The sequence below is a fragment of the Neopelma chrysocephalum genome, unplaced genomic scaffold (genome assembly GCF_003984885.1).
Source record: "Neopelma chrysocephalum unplaced genomic scaffold, ASM398488v2 Primary Assembly neopelma1_77, whole genome shotgun sequence".
NCBI classification, from domain to species: domain Eukaryota; kingdom Metazoa; phylum Chordata; class Aves; order Passeriformes; family Pipridae; genus Neopelma; species Neopelma chrysocephalum.
The window spans coordinates 1,377,037-1,394,075 of NW_020897738.1; the positions used below are offsets into that span (position 1 = coordinate 1,377,037).

The 17,039-nt window shown below is 44.8% G+C and overlaps 1 protein-coding gene across 1 annotated transcript in view; it reads right to left on the bottom strand.

Moving 5' to 3' along the window:
* GRK3 (G protein-coupled receptor kinase 3) overlaps positions 1–17,039 on the bottom strand; it is a 66,195-nt gene that overhangs the window by 35,031 nt on the left and 14,125 nt on the right. The window contains exons 2-3 of the mRNA XM_027689340.1: positions 13,935–14,011; positions 78–151 (exon numbers count right to left, since the gene is read on the bottom strand). Coding sequence (XP_027545141.1) covers positions 78–151; positions 13,935–14,011 — 151 coding nt within the window. The remainder of the gene's footprint in view (positions 1–77; positions 152–13,934; positions 14,012–17,039) is intronic.

Here is a 17,039-nt window from a genome sequence, read left to right on the forward strand (position 1 = left end):
TGCCCGAGGAGGAGCAGGACAGCCTTCCTCAGCCTTGCTCCCTACAGAGCCCCAAACCTCCCTCACTGGCCACTTACCTCTTCGTAAAACTTCAGCTGGGGGACAGCTTCATCAATCTCATTCATGCAATAGTCTTTAAAGAGCAGAAATCCTGGAAAGGAAAACAGAAAAATCAGAAAAAATGTCTCATTACGATGATGACTTGTAAAAAGGCACACAAAACCACCCATGGGTTGTAAATACCTGTGTGAACATCCCCACTTGCCAAGGTTTAGGATGCTGATTACCAGGCAGCTCTTCATTCCCATCACAAAGGGATCCCAAGCCTCCCTCACCTCCCACAGGTGTATTAAGCCCATTCCCACTCCTACGTGCTGAGGATTTTATGAGGCACTTCCATAATGCACCAAAATATCCCATTCCTCTTCACAGACCACATTTTCTCCCTTTTTTTCCCACTGAAAACGACATTATTCATGTTTGGGGTTTTCTGCAATAGATTTACCTAAATTTTATTGATAAAACACAGCCTCTTTTGCATTCCCATTTCAGAATTACCGGTTCATGTTACCTCTAATGGGGTTTTATTGCACAATAAATTACACCAGAGTTTTTACAATTCCTTTGCAAGTAATTTAGAGCCTGACCCCAGTAGTCAGATGATGAGGATCTTCCATTATGAGCATTTTAATGCAGTCACAACCTTCATCCCGTGGAAGCACCATCTTTCCATGCCTCTGAGCTGGCACCTGCTACCCTGGTACTTCACGCAGGGATCTGTGTCACAGGGGTGGGCTGAGAACTGGGTGAAGTCACAAATGTCCCTATCACTGCCAAAACCCACCAAACCCACCCAAAGTTGCCCATCTCCCCATCCAGACCGTGCCCCTCCACTAAGCACACCCCTCCTTGCCAGCCTGCGTGGCAGGGACCTGGTTTTGAGGAGTAAACGTGCCACTTAGGGACCTGAAACAAATTCCTTATTTCACACATGATGGAACCAGCGGCGGCACGGAGCAGAATCCTGCTGAATGGACTGAACTCTCCTTGGACAATGAACCAAAGAAGATTGCAGCCGGGTAATTAAGAGACTGAAGAGTGGCACAAACAGCGCTGAATGCACTGAAAGAAAAATCCTTGGCGTGGTCCCAGCTCCTGGCTGGGGACCAAAAAAACCCACAAACAACAAAAAAACACAACAACAAACCACAAAGACAACTGTGGGAGGAGTGTGAAAATATATCAACACACATTTCCAACAATGCCACGCCAAACATTCCAGCCCTGCTTAGTATTTTCCAAACTTTTTTAATTTAATTATGGCAGAGAAAGAAAAGGTTCCCAAGCCCAGGGCACAGGGAACAATCGGAGGCTTATGCTGCTGTGGGATACAGTCTGCTCCTCCCCAGGGCCCTTTGGCACTGCAGTGCCATGTAAAAAACCAGATATTCCCAAAATTTATAGCCTGGGAGAACTGGGAATGTTCAGCCTGGCGAAGAGAAGGATGTGTGGAGATGTCACAGCACCTTTCAGTATCAGACAGGGCCTACAAGGAAGTCGGAGAGGGACTCTGCATCAGGAACTGGACTGACAGGACAAGGTTTCAGACTGAAAGGGGGGAAATTTAGATGAGATATAGGGAAGAAATTTCTTCCCTGTGAGGGTGGTGAGGCCCTGACACAGGTTGCCCAGAGAAGCTGTGGCTGCCCCATCCCTGGAAGTGCCCAAGGCCAGGTTGGACGGGGCTTGGAGCAACCTGTTCTAGTGGAAGGTGTCCCTGCCCATGGCAGGGGTTGAGCTAAATGAGCTTTCAGGTCCCTTCCCACCCAAACCATTCTATGATTCAAACAAATCTGATTAGAGCTTAATGTTCTCCGGACTGGAATTGTTTCTGTTTTGACCTCCCATTCTTTCAACAGATCCTGCACTTCCCTTGCAGCACAAAGGAAATCTCCTTTACTGCTGCTCTTGGATTGAGTGAAAAATGATCAGCCAGAAACTGCAGCTCTCGGATAATGGCAAAACGAAGTGACAGATGCAGCATTGAGTAAGTGACAGGAGTTTTAAGAAGTTCAGGGAGAACTGACGAAGAGCACAATAAGCACAGTTAACGACACACAGAAAAATAAGCCCAGGAACAGAAAGCAGGAATTAATAAAATGATAGCGTTAAGTAACAGCTAAAAAGAACCAGCAATTATTTATGAAATAAAGATGCTGACAGCTTTGGCTTTAAAGATTCCTTCTGCTATAACTATATAATTTCTGCAACAACCAGATCACTGGTTGTTAAGGGAAAAGAAAAATATTTTTTCAAAGCTTTCTCTGGTAACAAAGTGATGGATGATATCAATAATACATATACAGTGCGAGGCAGCACCCAGCTCCCAGCCTCTTCCTTCCCAGCCTCTGGACAACTATTTTTCCCATTATCTTTGCATGGACAATCTTAGGCTAAATTTGCCAAATGTCATGAATTGCACTGAGACTAATTACCAGGCAAAATGTCTTTCAAGGAGGGGTAAAGGCCACCCTTGAGGTTTGCAGCTCAGTCTTCAGCAGATGCTCATGAGCAGGTAGGGATGGGGGTGAGGAGAGCAGATCCAGGTGAGACACCTCACCTGTAGCCAGGTATTCCCAGAGCTCATCTCCAACCAGATGAGGTCCTTTTCACAAGCTTATTTAAAGCCACCTGTTTGCTAGCAGAGCCTTTAAAAAAATAAATAAAATCCCCAATGTAGAGCCCTATTCTTACAGTTTTAATAAAGAAACACTGCCCTTTCAGAGAATCCCAGAATTGTTGGAGTTGGAAGGGACCTCTGGAGATCATTCAGTCCAACCCCCCTGCCAAGGCAGGGACACCTGGAGCAGGTGACACAGGAATGTGTCCAGGTGGGTTTGGAATGTCTCCAGAGAGGAGACTGCACACCCTCCCTGGGCAGCTGTTCCAGAGCTCTGCCACCCTCCATGGAAAGTTCTTCCTCAGGTTGGGGTAGAACTTCTTGTTTTAGTTTATGGGCATTGCTCCTTGTCCTGTCACTGGCACCACTGAACAGAGATTGGCACCATCCTCACACCCCTTGGAGATATTTCTATGGATTGATGAGATCCCCTCTCAGCCTCCTCCAGACTAATCAGCTCCCATAGTCTCTCCTCATAAGGGAGATGCTCCAGACCCCAAATCATTTTTGTGGTCTCCACTGGACACTCTCTAGCAGCTCCTTGTCTTTCTTAAACTGTGGAGAGCAGAACTGAATCCAACACTGCAGATGTGGCCTCACCAGGGCCACTGGCTGGGATTAAAGCCACTTTCTCAATTCACAGTTCCTTGGCATTTTCCTGCCCTGCTCCCAGTGCCATGGCAGCAGGATTGCCTGGTCAGCAGGATGGGCAGGCATGGAGCCCCTGTCAGCTGGGAATGGCTCTGCCAACATCCCCCAGGACAGCAGCCAGGAGGGACAGCGCTGCCTCTGCCTCCTCCAGCAGTCTAAAGGTCGCCTGCATCCACAACACCACCTCTCCATCTCCACCAGAATGCCAATTAGCTGAGAGCATGGAATAATAAATAAAATAAATAATAATGAGGAACTCCATTATAAAACACTTGGAGAAAATTACTTATCTAGTTTGAGCTGGAATTTTATGAGTATCCGATTCAAATAACCTGTTAACAGGAGTAAATAAAAATCTTATTAAAGCAAACAGGAGTGACTAGGTGAGAGAGCAGAGCTAAAAATAGCCACATTTAGCCCCAATACAAGTGTTCACAATGTCACTGATTGAAAGGAAGCTGCATCTATTTACAGCAGGCCTGAACGTGGTCCAAAATGCTGATGTAGACTCTTTCTAGTAGGCAAAATAGCAAATTAGAGAACAAAAATACCAAGCTGTTTCCAAATCCTAACGAAACGTGCTGTGTATAAATACGGAATCATGACAAACAAAGAAGTAGTGACATCTGCACCAGAGACGGGCTCGTTTCCCGGCACTGCAGCCAAAGGCTCCGGCTCCAGGCAGGAAAAGTTTCAGCACAAGCCAATCAGGAACGTGGCTGGTGCTCTGCAAAGTGTGCAACACAGGGCTTGTCCCTACTCCGGGCGCTTAAAGGTCTCTGACCCAAGTCCCTCAAAGACCTCTCCTGATCTTACAGGGCTGAAGTAACAGACCCGTCAGTACCAGTAACAGCTCTGGGTCATAGGCACAAACATTAGGGGTAGAGGTCTACTATTAAACCACGTGAAAACTGTAATTCCAGCCAGGCTGTAATTCCAGCCGTCACAGAACACCCAATCAAGTTCAGATCCTGCCCCGTACTGAACACATACTCAGCTACCACAGCACAGGGTTATTAACACCACCTAAGTGCTCCAGAATAGAGAGAACCACCAATTTCCTTCTTCAGGAACAAAGAGACTTGCTATAACTAGGGCAAACTGCATAGGAATCATGCTTTGGCAAGGACCAAAGCCACAAAAATCCTCACAGCCCAGAAGGCACCACAGATTCCACTACTTTTCTTTCCCTAATCTATTCTTTGCTAATAGAGCCTAATGTTCATTCACTTTACATTAAAAATAATACATCATAACAGACTGAAACATATTCCTATGCATACAAAGCAGGATAGAAGAACAAACTGTATTTCATGAGAGGATGTGCATCCAATGGTGAGGAGCACAGAACAATTTCCCCAGAACAGAATCAAACTGAGCTCAAAATTAGTCTGCAAGTTGCCAGGTAGCTTGTTTAATGATGTCTAGAAATCATCATATGAAAATAAGCTTTGGCTAAAAGGTTTTAAGTGTTGTCAAAGAAAATCCTTATTTTCAGGCATATTTCCCAATAGCTTTTCACCGAAGGAAATCATTAACACTTGTTCAAGCTTGGGCAGCCCTCTTCCCATATTGCCAGACCTGTGAATGCCTTAAAGTCCTGCAGGGAGAGGAGCAGGAGAGCTGAACCACTTCTCCAGCATGGATGTTTGGGACACAGTGGAGGAGTATCCACAAATTCTGTGTCAAACCTCAAAGGCCTGATTGAATATGCAGATTCCAGTATCAAAGGCATTCAACATATCAAAAGGTGAAAGAAAAATTAGGGTTATATATAAGAAAAAGATGGTCTAATAGCACTAAACAAAGGTATATAAAAACATTCTAACTTTTAACGACCAATAAAGACAGAAGTGAAGCATTTCATTTCAATCAATCAGTTATTGCAAAGCACACGAATAAATTCCTTTAGTAAAGCTCACTAAGGAATACATAGCAGTTGAGCTCTCCTTCTTTCTTCACTTGTAAATAGAAGAAACTCCCACCCCTTTGCAACTGGTATTAGCAGCTCCAGCAAGCTATTAGCAAGCTAACAAGCAGGAGCAGCTTAAAAACATCATGGTGGATTGTTATTTGTTGTCTCTGTTCTTTCCCCATGTCACAAGGATATTCAGACCCTACAAAGGACGTGACAGTTGTTATTTTCTTGATCAGTATTTTTCCATTATACACCATTTTAAAATTACTTATATAACACAAGCCAATATCCCTTTATTATTAAAAAATCACACTTTTCCTTCCGACATGCTCCAAGCTATGAACTTCACTGTTGCAAATTACTGCACACACAAACTACGCTGGGAGCTGCAGTTCTGCTCTTCTGAAAGGGCCCAGATCCATGAGTGGTTTTTAGTGGGGAGCAAGGCAATGGGATCATTTGATGAAGACATGGAGTAATTCCACAGCAGAAAGGTGGTCTCAAACCCCTGATGCCAGCATTTGCCTTTGGAAGTTCTGCTCAGTATCTGACCATGTAAAGAGCCAAACTGTTCTGCCAGAGCATCAAGGAACTGTTTTACTGTGGTCAAAATCAAAACACAAAGCCAGTAGTATTCAGTTAGTAAATACACACAGCACTTAGGTAAAGAGGAGCAAAACCACTAAAACAACAGTGACAGAGCCCAGCTGATTTTCCTGCAGGAATTTCTGAGCCTTCCTCTAGTTCATTTTGGCACTCTGAGAAAGCTGCTGTGAGCTGGAGGCTCAGAAACAGATGGTTCTGCTGCTCTTCACACTCCTTCCCCTTTTAATCACAGAAATTATGGGCAGAAGTATCGAGAAACATTCAGAAACTGGTGTGCATTTCTGACCCCACCTATCCAATCTCCACAGACACACCTACACGTGTAAGAGCAGGTTATTAGAGACACGGCATTGTGAGGGAAAGGGGTCAGGACAGAGGGAACCAGCTGCCCTCCAAGGGTCCTGCTCTGCTCCCTTCTGGAGCCTGGGGATTCAGAGGCCTGACAGTGTCCATCCCTCACCTCCTGACAGTGCACCAAGTGACATTCTCCAGCCAGACCTTGCAAACCCAGACCAATTCCCCGGGGAGTTGTCATGTGTATTATCCGTGTTCTTTCATAGGACAGATATGGGTATGGAACAATAGTAGCATTTGAAAATGAATCCATGGGATAACTGACAGCCAGAGCTCTCCAGCTCCTCTGCCCTGTGCCTGCATGACCACTCCATCCCTTAAAAGCACTGCTGAAAGTGAGAACACTTAATAGCTCCAGTAATTTAGATTCTACTGACTCTGCTGCTGGTTCCTGAGCTGTTCTCCTGTTACTGATGAGTTATCCCACTGAGAGGAATGAGCGGCACTGGCAGGCCCAGAGAATCTGCTCTATTAGTAATACAGAGCTATGCAGGTAAATCTCATTAAAGTTGTTATTATGCCATGATACAGACATGGAAAACTAATATTTCCCTATTTCACAGTGGTGTTCAGATGCTTAATTAGTCTGTGAACTGTTTCAAGACACACTGATAAAATCTCCATGGGAGTGCAACCGTTTCAGACTGACTGAGGAATTGCTGGGTGGGAAGAGGTGGAAATCAGGATTGTGGATGAACAGTGATGGTGTATAAGGAGAATATTCCACCAGAAAGGGACTAAGAAGGCTCACGTGAGTACAAGTGGATAGAAAACACTACCTTTGGCACAGTATTAATCAAAGAAGCTCCTGAACTGGAAAGGACCCACAAGGATCATTGAGTCCAGTTCCTGGTCCTGCACAGACATCCCAACAATCCCACCCTGTCCCTGAGAGCATTGTCCAAACGCTCCTTGATCTCTGTCAGCCTTGGGGCCGTGACCATGCCCTGGGGAGCCTGTTCAGTGCCCAACCACTCTCTGGGTGAAGAACCTTTTCCTGAGATCCAACCTGACCGTCCCCTGACACAGCTTAAAGCCGCGGCAAACGGAGCTGGGAGAAGAGGTTGGAGAGAGGGCTCAGCTCTGCAGCTGTGGGAGGACTGAACCAACCACCCAGGGCCCATCTGATCCTAAAGGAATGAGTTTACCTACAAGCTTCCTGGGGCAAACCAAACACACCTATGACAGTGAGGCCGCTGCAGGTGGTGCAGAGCTGCCTCGTGTGTGTGTTTGCTGGAAGCTTCACTGGAAACATCCAAGAGAAATGTCATTCAAATAATTTATAAATTGTTCTCTCTATAGTGATATTTGTTAATATTCTCTTCTTCTCTCCTATGATACTGATTCAGTTCAAAATTTCCAGTCTGCCTAGAATGCTTGATAATTTAACTCAAAAACTGTGTAATTGCACTGCTCTGCTGAAATAAAGACTTTTTCTCCATGCCTTAAATCTTCCAAGAACTACACTGCATATAAATGCAAATATACCAGCATATGTACATTATCCATTATGTGACGTTCCAGATGACAGGATATATATTTTTCCTATTTTAAAGCTTAGATTTAATCTGCAGCTCCCCTGGGAAATCACACAACTGAGCATTTCAACCCCCCACAAAGGCAGGCAGGGGATCAGGCTGCAGCCCAACAAAGAAATGCTCAATTATTTATCATCAGAAGAAAAACCCAAATGAATACACGCATTTTGATAGTGTCTTTGGATACTCTTTGTCCCTGACATCAAGACAGACAACTCCAATGCACATAAAATCTACAGTGGGAGTTCCATCAACACCCCTCTAAACAATCTCCGATGTAATTCACGCCAAGTACCACTTTATTTTACCACAAAATAAGAGGGTTTTGAAAGAAATGTAGCTTCCAGTAACACTGAAATTATGACATAAAAAACAGATCATAAATCTAACACTAATTTGGTGAAAAACATTGCAAACAGCAGAACAGGCAGAGTTTTAGAAGGCTCTGAGTGTGGATTTTCTCTCTTTCACTGTTCCCTCCCGTTTGATACAAGCAGAGAGAAAGGTGTAAGGAGCAGCTCCTCTGTGAGATGTCTCACGTTAACGGTTTCTGTTTCGGTTTATAGTCACACAGTTTCCGACATCTACTTGTGGTTTGGGTTCTGTGTTGTTTTTCACTGATCATGGAACTGTGCAAGGACAGCACGGCTTCAACAGGTCCCTGAGAGCCTCCTGCAGACTGTTCACAACCCAAGCTCCAGTCTCAGCTTGTATTGAAAATAAGAAATAACACAAGGAAGAAGAAGATCAGTCTTTAAACAGTATTTTAAATGTCATTTTTTGTTCATAAAGCAACTTCCTAATTTTGGTGGTGTCTACTTCTGTGTGGTGGCTGCCAAGCCAGAACCGGAACCCCAGAGAAAAACCACTTGAACAAACAACCTGGCTCCTTGATTTTACAGAAAACCCACCAAGTAACGATTTTCCCTGCTATATGGTTGCACATTATCTAACATCAAAGTACCAGAATAAAGCAAAATTATAGCAGTGTTACGAGTCTCATGACACAGCTAAGAAAAGTCATCCCTGCTCACTTCACAGCCAAAAACTCAGGTGCTTTTCTTTACTCCCAACCAAGTTTTATTGCCTTCATTGTTATTTCCTCAGAGGACTATTTAATTAGTCCAGAATGCCAACAGCACATAGATCTTCTGCTTAAATTAAACAATAGCTTAAATAATGCTCTAGGGAGGCACTTTTCCCAGCCTGTTATTTTTAGGCAGCTTGGGGAGTGCAGTGCACTGCCACACTGCCAGCACAAAGAGGAAGAGCAAGAATGTTTTTCTCAACAGATTTTAACTCCTTTCTAATGATTAGCACCAAAGCTCTGAAATAATGAGTCCATAACTAGAGAAACAAGCAACAGAAAGCATGATTCATTGCCCCAAAAAACACCTCTGTTGCTGTTCACACCCTAGTTTTGGGTTGGTGGGTTTTTTTTTAAACAGAAAGTTGTCCCTGATCAAGCTGGAGAAAACAGCAGCCAGAAGGGTCAGGAGCACGTTTCCCTCGAGCTGAGGCAGAAAAGTCCCTGTGCAGAAGGATCTACAAATAGAGCAAACGCTCTGGAAGCTCAGCTGAAGAGCTCAGGACCCACAGGATGTGTGCTGAGGGGAGCAGGATGACGGGAGCAGAGCAGGAACCTCCAAGCCCCTCACCAGCTACGTGTGGGTAGGAGGCAGCACTGGTGCAGATGGCAAAATGCTCACCCCGGCTGGGAAGGCCTCCAGCTTGGAGCCTGCTGGTTGAGGAGGATATGAAAGACAGTGAAATGAATCACCCAAGAAAGATCATCCCTCACTATGCAAAAGTGGATGGTAAATAGGGAAAAAAAAATGTTTGCAACTTGTTACACGACACCTACAATTTGGTTTAATTAGTTCTTCTACAAGTGATGAAAATAAAGATCCAGCTTCAGGAAGGAAAAAAAATGCAAGTTACTTCCTAGGCAAGGTGAAAAACTTACACTTCAGCAAGACCAGCTGCTGAAACAGCTAAAATACGTCCTGTTCTCATCCTTCCCAAGACCCAAACCCAACGGTTCTGCGAAGAGATGAGAAACTGAGAGGGGTGTAGACAAACCACCACATCCCACCAGCTTCAAGAGATGAGAGCAGCCTATTTGCCTTCAGGAGGGAACCAAACAGTCATCAGAGAACTCAAGGTTGAACCAAAGCAGGACATGAAGCTGTAGGATGCTTTAGAATCACATCCCAGGATTTCTAATCCAGCTTTATTCCCTCAGCAATTCCCTCACAGGTAGATGCAGTTTGCCTGAAAGCCCAGTGTCAGACACAAGAGTCACTGAACTGTAAGTGGCAGCAAGTTTGCTCCAAAGCATTTAAAAACCAACAATCCTATTCTGAAACAACATTATGACCTACCTGACTCCCTTTAATGCCCCCAGTCACCCTGGCTGCAGCAGACCCTGATCTGCCCTGCAGCCACACTCCTGACAGCTCATTTCCCACCTGCCCTCTGAGAGCAGGGGCTCTCCAAGGGTGCCCACCCTGCAGGACAAGGGAGCACAAGAAGGACTCCACAAGCAATCTTAACGCAGTTATGGAGTAGATTCCACACATAAATTATGGATATTGGGATACCAGAATCTCAGAATGGTTTGGGTTGGAAGGAACTTAAAGCTCATCTCATTCCACCCCCCTGCCATGGGCAGGGACACTGTCCACTAGACCAGCTCACTCCAAGCCCTGTCCAACCTCGCCTTGGACACTTCCAAAACCATCTCAAAACGTCTCTTTTTCTAAAGAAACTGATAATCTGGTGTTGTAGCAAACAGGATGTGGTAAGAAGAAAACCGGCTAAGGTGGTTACGCACTCGGCTTCGAGACACGCTGTACTTCCCCAAGAGGCTTCTGCTGGTGGAGGAAGCAGCTTCTGCAGGAACAGCCGGCTCTGGCAGCGCTGCCAGAGCTCTCTTCTGGGTGCTCCAACGAGCTTCACGTCCTCTGACTCATCAGGCCATTCTTAGAGAGTTCAAGATCATTCTGGAGATTCGCTCCAGCAAACAGCAGTGCCAGTGTCAAGAGATGAGGGCAGCTTATTTGCCTTCATGAGGGAAAAGATGTAAATAGAGAACAGACGTTTGTTTATGCAAATCTGATTAAGCCTTCAGGCCATTGTCCCCCTGATGAGTTTCCTGCTCTTAATCTGATCCTAAAGGTTTTGGTTTCCAAGCCCAAGCTGCCTGTGTAGTTGCACACCTGAAGGAAGTGGCAGGGAGGAAATTTAGGCCAAGCTTTGACAGTGGGACCTGGAAAGCATTGACCCTAAAAGGATTTTAGGGCTCATTAAAGATAAACACTTGCAGATGATAAGACCAGCACCATAATTAGACATATCCATAGGGAAACATCCACAGGAACGACTCTGCATGACATCAGAGCCCTTGTATCAGACAGCTGATCAAAGCCTGGGTTTACATTTGAAAGGATACTGAAAACCAGAGAAAAAACAGGGACCTGGAGCTGTGAGGAAGAATTTAAGCCTGGGGGAAAAAAAGCTTAACAGTCCTCATCTACAGCACTTGCCAAGCTAAAACCAAGTAGCACGATGCAGTTTTATAGCCAGTGTAAGAGGATACAGCAGTGCACACTGGATGGCTCCTCAGCTGAGGAAATAACGGCCCCGAGGAGCTGGCAGGGAGGGATGAACCAGTGGAATCACAGCTCAGAGATTCACTGCACTCAGGTTCATTGAAGACTCCACCCCACACCTGCACGCCCAGGACCTGCCCTACCTGTGGTCTGGCCACATCCCCGCCATACAAACAGACAACAACCAGAACAAAAAAGTGATTAGACTTTTAATTACCTCCCCATATTTCTTTTCACCAGCCTTTTGCATAATGCTTGCCTAAAACTGCAGGTACTTTACCACAAGCAATTATGCTAATGTCTGGAAACAGAGCTAATTGAATGGCAAAGAACACGCTAGAAAATGCAATAAAATTTAAATGAACAACCACAGTAAGGAAATAGAATATTTTTCAGTGCAATGCCAAGTCTGCTGTTAAAAACAGTCGTGTTTAGCTTTAATCTTTTTTTTAATTCCATTCTAAATCCTATTTCAGCTTCAGAAATAACTGAAACTCCAGCAAAGTGGTAACAGAACTGCTCCTTCTTTCCAGGTTATCCAGGACAAGTCCTGCTCTGACACCACCAGGGGAGAGGAGGAGAAAACCCCTCCTCTCTGCACAGCTGTAGCTCTGCAGCTCAACATCTGGGCAAGAAACTAATATGTTAACAAAACTCCAGGTTCTAAAATTCCAGGTTCAATGGTTACTACAAACATGGGGGAAAGAAAGGAAAGATCTAATCCTCCCAAACTTCCAGTTACCTAATTATAATTGCTGTAACTTATCAAAATAACTGCAACAGTCCTGTTTTTCAGAACCAACTGGTAATGAAAAGCATTCAATTACATAAATATAAATATCTATTACATAGAAGTTGGTCTGTTGGACTTCTTTTTTTTTTAGAGAGAAAAAAAAAAGACTTCTTCATTTCCCTGTCCCTAAACATGCTCAGTTGAAGCCAGGCTGTGTTTGGTTGCTTAAAATTCCGCTTATTTTGCAACTGCCATGCTACAGCAAAATATTAATGATTCAGCACAGGCATCTGAGCTGAAGCACACACTGAGGTGTCAGTGCAAGCAAATGAGGTATCTGTGCATTTATGTGGTAAAATTTTTGGCCACAATACAAAGTCATAGTTTCATACACATATACAGACCACACATCAACCCAGAGATGCCCCCATGTCACCACCTTTCCTAGGAAACCAGGTACAGCAGCACTGTGTTCACTGCAGTCTCAGTGCCATTCAGACAGGAATAAAACCATTGACCTCCTTGAGTCTTCCCAGCCTAATCCCCATTTTGCAAGACAGGAGCAGCTGTGCTGTCCCAGCCAACCCACTCCGCAGATCTGCTGGACAAAGATTTCACAAGCCCCTCATGAGATCCATTCCCTGCTTTACTACCCACCCTGCTACTAAAACAGGTTTTTTTGTATCCAGACTTTTTTTACTTGAGATGTTAAGCCTCTGGAAAATGGACTAACCTCATCATTTCTGCAACAGCTTCTCTGGGTTTGAATAATGTTCAACCTCACTTCTCCCTTTTGCCACCCACATCACACCCTATTTCAATACTTCCCTGTAGGTCACATTTAACAGACTGCTCAGCAAGGTCTGCTCATTCCCACTGCTCTTTCCTGGACTCTCCCCAGCAGGTCCATGTATATTTTGTAATCCAGTGCCAGAATGGACAGAACATTCTGCCAGAAGAGGATTATTTCACATGCCTTACTGGCTACAACCCTGATTTTATATTTAGTTGTGTGATCCAGCTGAGCCAACACAACCCAGGGCTCATGTCACAGCCAAGTCACTGAAACACGTCCACCCACCCTGAGGTTCTGCACCCTGTGCTTGTGTGATTGCTCCAGCACAGCTGGGGAGGGCACTGCTGGATCTGACTGTGGAGCACTGCAATTCTCTCCTTCTGTGGCTTATGGAGTGTTTGTAACTCTGCCCTTGTCCTCGGTGTGGTCACAGCACGTCAGCAGAGCACAGAGGTTCTTGAGCCCTGCACTCACAGTTAACTAAAACACTGATCTCTGACGTTCCTGTGCAAACTCCCTGGATCCAGCCTTCCATGGAATACTGATTAACTGCTCCACAAGTCCACTTTCCCAAAGTTTCACCCTCAGCACAAAGCGGTTTCACCCAGGCCACATCTCCCCTTGTTGTGAGCAAGAACAACGTCAGAGGGTCAAGACAATACATCTGGGATCTTTCCTACTTCTGCTCCCCTATCAACAGACTCATTACCTCTGTGGAGGAAAAAAAGTTTAACTGATGTGACACATTATATTGTTGACAAGCCCATACCAAGTAATATAATTTTCTCTTTGATGCTTCCAAATAATTTAATTATTTTCCCCGTAGTTTTCCAGAACCTGAAGTTGACAGATTGCCTTGCTTCGTCTTCTTCCCTTTCACAACATTGTGTTTTATTGAAGACCTTTGTTTTACTAAGCCCTCTTCCATGGTTCTTCAGACCATCTACAGCACTGATTTCTCAGCAGTCATCACAGAGAAATGTAAAAGCCAAACCAATCTTTAAAATATTCACATGAGTAACATTTGATTGCAATAGGACTTACCAATTTTCTGATGAAAGATCTTGTCAAAGGTTAATTCACCCCTTTCCTCGAGGTATTTCTGCATAACACTGCGGATACTGAAGAAAAAAAAAAGAAAAGGAAAAAAAAGAAGAGTTACTTGAAATTGCTTTTTTTAAACCAGACCTTTACCATACTTTGAAGAAAAGGATCAATGAAATGAAACATCCATGTAAAAGACTGGACAAGCTGGATGAATGAGCTGAAGGCAATGAGGTTCAACAAGGTGAAGTGCTGGGTCCTGCCCTTGGGTCACAACAACCCCACACAACACTCCAGGCTGGGGACAGAGAGGCTGGAGAGCTGCTCATCAGAAAAGGACCCAAGGATGTGCCCAGGTGGGCAAAAGGCCAATGGCACCTGGCCTGTACCATCCATGGTGTGGCAGCAGGACCAGGGCAGTGCCCGTCCCTGTGCTGGCACTGCTGAGGCACCTCCAGTGCTGGGGACAGTTCTGGGCCCCTCAGGACAAGAAACACATTGAGGGGCTGGAGCGTGTCCAGGGAAGGGAACGGAGCTGGGGAAGGGTCTGGAGCACCAGGAGAGGCTGAGGGAGCTGGGGGAGCTCAGTCTGGAAAAAAGGAGGCTCAGGGGGGACCTTCTGGCTCTCTCCAACTCCCTGACAGGAGGGTGGAGCCAGGTGGGGGTCAGGCTCTGCTCCCAGGGAACAAGGGACAGGATGAGATAAAACAGCCTCAAGCTGTGCCAGAGGAAGTTCAGGTTGGGTATCAGGGAAAATTCCTTCCTCTAAAGAGCTCTCCAGCCCTGGTACAGGCTGCCCAGGGCAGGGACCACGTCAGGTCTGGGCCTCGGGATGATCTCTGGGGTCACAGCACTTCCCAGGGGGCACCCTGGTCACCACTTTGATTCTTTATTCCTGCATCAGGTTTTAGCTCCCATAAAACAAACGTACAAACGTACAAGCCCGAGCTGCCTCGGGCTTTAACACTGGAGCTGCCAGGGATCAGCAGAAAATGAGCCAACAGCAGCTCCATTAGGCACCTCACTTGGCTGCAGTGCACTTAACATCTACTTTGCCTAATTTATAATGTCACAATCTCTCATTTAAACCACATTAACAAAGATTTCCTTTATTTGTCAAGTAACCTCAATATTCATTGTAATATAATGCCTATAAAAATTTCATATGGGCAACAATACAAGTACATAAATTTTAAAATCAATGCAGGCCAGCCGTGCTGGGCCTTGATAAAACAACTCTATTGTCACAGTATCAAGTCAAAATTCCACTGGACTTTCTCTGTTTCCAATTTTAAAACTGATATTTTGATAGATACCATGTATTATTATAAAAATAACCTTGTACAAAATACTGATGCTCTAAACCATTAAATATCACTCCTATTTCTGTAGTAGCAAGACTGAGCACCTAATCCTTGTAAAACGTGGACTCCAAACTATTTCATGTGGGATAAAAATGAACAGGTTGGTTCTTGCAGACAAATTTTACCATTTTCAGAAGAACAACTGAATTTCTGTGGTTATTTCTCATCCATTTTTTCTCTAAGGCCTGTTCATTAACAAATAATTGTGCAGTCATGATGAGCAGCAGAGCCCTGCTGACCTCAGAGACCATCCCCTCTCTTGTTCTCACACAGACCTGAGCCTCTGAGAAACCTCACAATTATTAACAAATATCTCGTCCACTGAGAGAGGAAAGTATCCACACTCCTCCTCAAACGAGGGCCTGAGGCACGAGGAATTACTTGAACAGAAAAAAGTCTACAATAAAAGCCAAGAACTTTGCTGGAAGGCCCTAAACCCCAATCCAGGAAACTATCCTATTAATAGTTTTACTGTATATCTCCAAGGCCCACATGGAACACAGATCTATGAACACTGTGATCCAAAGCGAGAACTCTGGAGGCCAACCACCACATCAAGTTAGACAAGAACTGGGAGGGCTAAACACCGTTAATCAGGTTTGAGATGATAAATTATTCAGTGACGAACTTGCTGTTTATTTGTTCTTTAAGAACTGGGTCTGCTCTCTGTGTATTTTAACAACCTAAACAAAATACTGGTTTCAAATGAAGAGGGAGCAGTAAATAGAAATCACAGAATCCCAGGCTGATTCAGGTTGGAAGGGACCTTAAAGCTCATCTCATTCCACCTCCTGCTGGGGTAGGGACACCTTCCACTAGAACAGGTTGCTCCAAGCCCCATCCAACCTGGCCTTGAACGCTTCCAGGGATGGGGCAGCCACAGCTTCTCTGGTTAATTGTGCCAGGGTCTCTCCACCCACAAAGGCAGGAATTTTTTCCTAATATCTAATCTAAGTATTTTTCCAACCAAACCTTCCCCTTGTCCTGCTTACAGAAGGACCCTCCTGCAGATAAACAAGCTTGGTCTGAGTCACCAAAGCCCCCAAGTTCCCCCTCCTCAGCCTCCAGGCTGCCCTGAGCCATCAGTGCTGCCATCACAACCAGCACCGTCCTGTTCCCACTGACCACCAGACCATTAGTAACAGAATAAGACTTTTTCATAATAATGACATCAAGAAAAGCTTTCCTCTGCTCCAACAAGTGCACTGCAAGAAATTACATCAACAGATCTTAGTCTAGACAATGGGAGAAGATAATGAAAATTTAACGTGTGACTGAAGTGTCCAGGAAAACACTGATTGTGTAACGAGCAAATCTCTCCAGCGCCTCTCCTCCTCTCCCGACATCTCACACTTCTGGTCTGATGGATAACATGTCAAAGGAACAAAACGTTTTTTGCAGCTACAGAATCTGAACAAATCTGTAAAATGATCACAGGCTACAGGAGTCCACACTGCATTCCGGCTCCTCAACAACACTCTCGCCCCTTTAAAATCATTTCTCCTTATCCATATGAATAAACAGGAATAAATTACATGGAGTGGATTATGACTACCCAGAATAATCACCTCCTAATTCTCACATGAAAGTTGAAAGGTAGAAATCCCATTGAGTTCAAAGAAACGAAGCAGAGTCCGTGTATCCTTCACAAGGATGGAATATTTTAAAATGGAGCTTAGCACATTCCACAAACAGGAAGGAAGGTTCCCTCTCTGCTTTTGTCTATCGACTCATTAGTTGC